The sequence below is a fragment of the Dipodomys ordii genome, unplaced genomic scaffold (genome assembly GCF_000151885.1).
Source record: "Dipodomys ordii isolate 6190 unplaced genomic scaffold, Dord_2.0 Scaffold68, whole genome shotgun sequence".
Classification (NCBI taxonomy): Eukaryota; Metazoa; Chordata; class Mammalia; order Rodentia; family Heteromyidae; genus Dipodomys; species Dipodomys ordii.
Window position 1 is genome coordinate 6,843,688 of NW_012267284.1, and position 3,268 is coordinate 6,846,955.

The window sequence follows — 3,268 nt, forward strand, 5'->3', positions numbered from 1 at the left end:
AGTGGTATGACTGGGTCGTAAGGGAGGTCAATCTTTAGCTTTCTAAGGACCCTCCAGACTGCTTTCCAAAGTGGTTGTATAAGTAAACACACCACTTTTATGTCCCCACATATTGAAAACTTCTAGGGTCAGGGGATAGGAAAAGATGTATAGCTTACAATTCTTTCCTTTTGTTGGTTAGACATTTTAAAAAATACAATTTCATTGTTGTTACTAAGGTGTTGTATAGCAGGGCTACCATTTCCTAAGATAATGAGTACATTTCTGTTGTTGATGGTGGTGTTAGTGGTATTTGTTTTTGCCTGTGGTTTAATAAGTTTTTTTAGAGTCAGTGCAGAAAGGGAGGGAGGAAAGATGAACTAATACAATCATGCTCTTCAGTATACATTATAACTTGGGGTTCTTACAGCAAAACCACAGTAGGAGCCTGGTGCTGGTGTCTCACACTTACAATCCTAGCTACTCAGGAGGCTGATATCTGCAGATCATGGTTCAAAGCCAGCCTTGGCAGGAAAGTCCCCATGATAGTCTTATCTTCAATGAACCATCAGAAAAGCAGAAGTGGCACTGTGGCTGAAAGTGGTAGAACACTAGCTTTGAGCTGAAGATTTCTGGGACAATGCCAAGGTCCTGAGTTCAAGCTCCACAATTGACAAAAAATAAAACTAAACCATAGCAGGATTTCATTGGCCAAAACTATCTAGTACTGTTTAGGGATATCCAAAGTTCAGCCACAAATAGCTGGGTTCTTGAGATGTTCATGTTTTCCCCACTTTTGTTGCTTCAGGTTCAGCAAGAAGAACAAGGAAAGCATCAATCCTTACATCTACATGCCCTTTGGAGCTGGGCCCAGAAACTGCATCGGCATGAGGTTCGCTCTCATGAACATCAAACTTGCTCTTGTCAGACTCATGCAGAATTTCTCCTTCCAACCTTGTAAGGAGACCCAGGTCAGTATACTTCCTAGGTAAATAATACTTCATGACATTTGTTCGGGACTGAATACTGGGGCTTGAACTCAGGGCCTCACAGTCTTCAGTGTGTTGTTTGCTAAAGGCTGGTGCTGTACCACTTGAGCTACACCTCCACTTTCCAATTTTTTTTTTGTCGATCATGGGGCCTGAACTTTGGGCCTGGGTACTGCCCCTCAGCTCTTCAGCTCAAGGCTAGGGCTCTACCACTTGAGCCATAGCTCCACTTCCAGCTTTTTCTGCTTATGTGGTGCTGAGGAATTGAACCCAGGGTCTCATGCATGCAAGACAAGCACTCTACCAATGAGCCACCTTCCCAGACCCCAACTTCCAGCTTTTTGCTGTTTAATTGGAGAAGAGTCTTAGGGACTTTTTCTATCCTGGACTGACTTTAAAGTGTCATCTCAACTTCCCGGGTAGCTAGGATTATAGGCATGAGCTAAGGGTGCCTGGCTTTATGGGAGATTTTTTTTGCTTATTTTTTTTAAAAATTGAGAGGCCTATTGTCATCTTTTAATATTGGATTAACCAAAAAATCTTTGTTGTTATTGCTGTTCCATTTCTTAGATTTCCCAATTTGGGAACCAGATCATTTATTTGATAAAATCAGAGTAGGAAAGTGATGTCCACTCCGTGTGGATTAGCATGATGTGGCTCTGCTGAGGATTTTGGACCTGAGTGCATTTGAACTTCCTGTCAGCTGGAGTTAGGATGCATGGCATTTGATCATGACATAGAATGATCTCGTGATCATGATATTTGAGGAGGTTCTCCTTTGCCAAAGCTTACAGCTGTTTCTTGAAGGATAGACTTATTTCCAAAGCTCATGTATTTAAAATTTTGGTCTTGCTTTTAGTGGGATTGCTGCTGGGAGAGGGGATGTAGATAGCTGATAGATAGATAGATAGATAGATAGATAGATAGATAGATAGATAGATAGATAGATAGATAGATAGATAGACAGATAGATAGACAGATAGGTATATAGATAGTTTCTGCTTCATATATGGCTTTGGGAGTGCTGTGTCACTTTCCTCTTAAATGTGCAACCAAGCAACTTAACCTTAAGAAAAAGCATACTTGAGATGGAACAAATGCTCAGCAGGTCCCCAGAGCATCTTTTTTCCAGATAGGAGTGTGTTCACTTTCATAACAACGTGCTTGTCTTACCTATTCTGGGATGGGCAGGCCACCCCTCCACTACTGAAAGACCAACTCACAGTATGGAGTACTTAGTACAGTACCCAGAAATTCCCTATTTCCCACTATGCTGGGAAGCCAAAAGAATATGATAGGAAAATCAAAAGAAAGGGAAGGAGGGAAGAAAGAAGGAAGGAAGCCAGGTACCAGCTGCTCATGCCTGTAATCCCAAGCCATTGAGGATTCTGAGATCTGAGGAACATGGTTAAAAGCCAGCAAAGTTAGGAAAGTCCATGAGACCCATATCCCATGGACTTAACTACTGAAAAGCTTGAAGTATAGTTGTGGCACAAGTGGTAGAGTGCTTGTCTTGGTCAAAAAGCTCAGTGACAGTGCTGAAGCCTTCAGTTCAAACCCCAGGACACCCCCACTTCCCCACACACAATTGGAAGGAAAGAAGAAGGAAAAGGAAAAGAAGGAAGAGAGAAAACAAGCAAGCAATCAAGTCCTTCTAGAAGTCTCTCTTGTCATTAAACTGCATTGGCTCAAATTGAAGAACTGATTGGGCTATTTAGAATTTGAAGACTGTTTCTGTAATTGAAATGTATAATACTTTTTGAGGGTTATCCTTGACAGATCCAACAAATCCAAAATGAACTTTTTATGAGTTTTCAAAAATATCTTGCCTTAGTGGCTAAGAAACTGATTTAAATTTTGTGTGTTTTTTGTGCCAGTCTTGGGACTTGAACTCAGGGCCTGGGTGCTATCCTTGAGCTTTTCCCCTCAAGGGTAGTGCTCTACCACTTCAGCCACAGATCCACACCCACCTTTAGGATTATTAACTGGAGATAAGAGTCTCAGGAACTTTGCTGTCTGGACTGGCTTTGAGCTGTGATCCTCAGATCTCAGCCTCTTGAGTAACTAGGATTTCAGGCATGAGTCACTGGTACCTGGATAGGTAAATTTTTTAAACTCATTCCTTTATCTTAAAATTATATCAGTAGATGGGCTGGGAAGGTGGCTCAGTTGTAGAGCTCTTGGTTTGCATGCTCAAGGTCCTGGGTTCGATTTCTCAGCACCACATAAGCAAAAAGAAAAAAGCCGGAAGTGGCACTGTGGCTCAAGTGGTAGAGCGCTAGCCTTGAGCTGAAGAGCTG

General features: G+C 42.0%; 1 protein-coding gene across 1 annotated transcript in view; it reads left to right on the plus strand.

Annotated features, from left to right (window-relative positions):
- The window catches only part of LOC105990893 (cytochrome P450 3A13), a 41,157-nt gene that overhangs the window by 30,212 nt on the left and 7,677 nt on the right, over nucleotides 1-3,268 (plus strand). Inside the window, exon 11 of the mRNA XM_013023407.1 lies at nucleotides 788-950. Within this exon, the coding sequence (XP_012878861.1) occupies nucleotides 788-950 (163 nt within the window). The remainder of the gene's footprint in view (nucleotides 1-787; nucleotides 951-3,268) is intronic.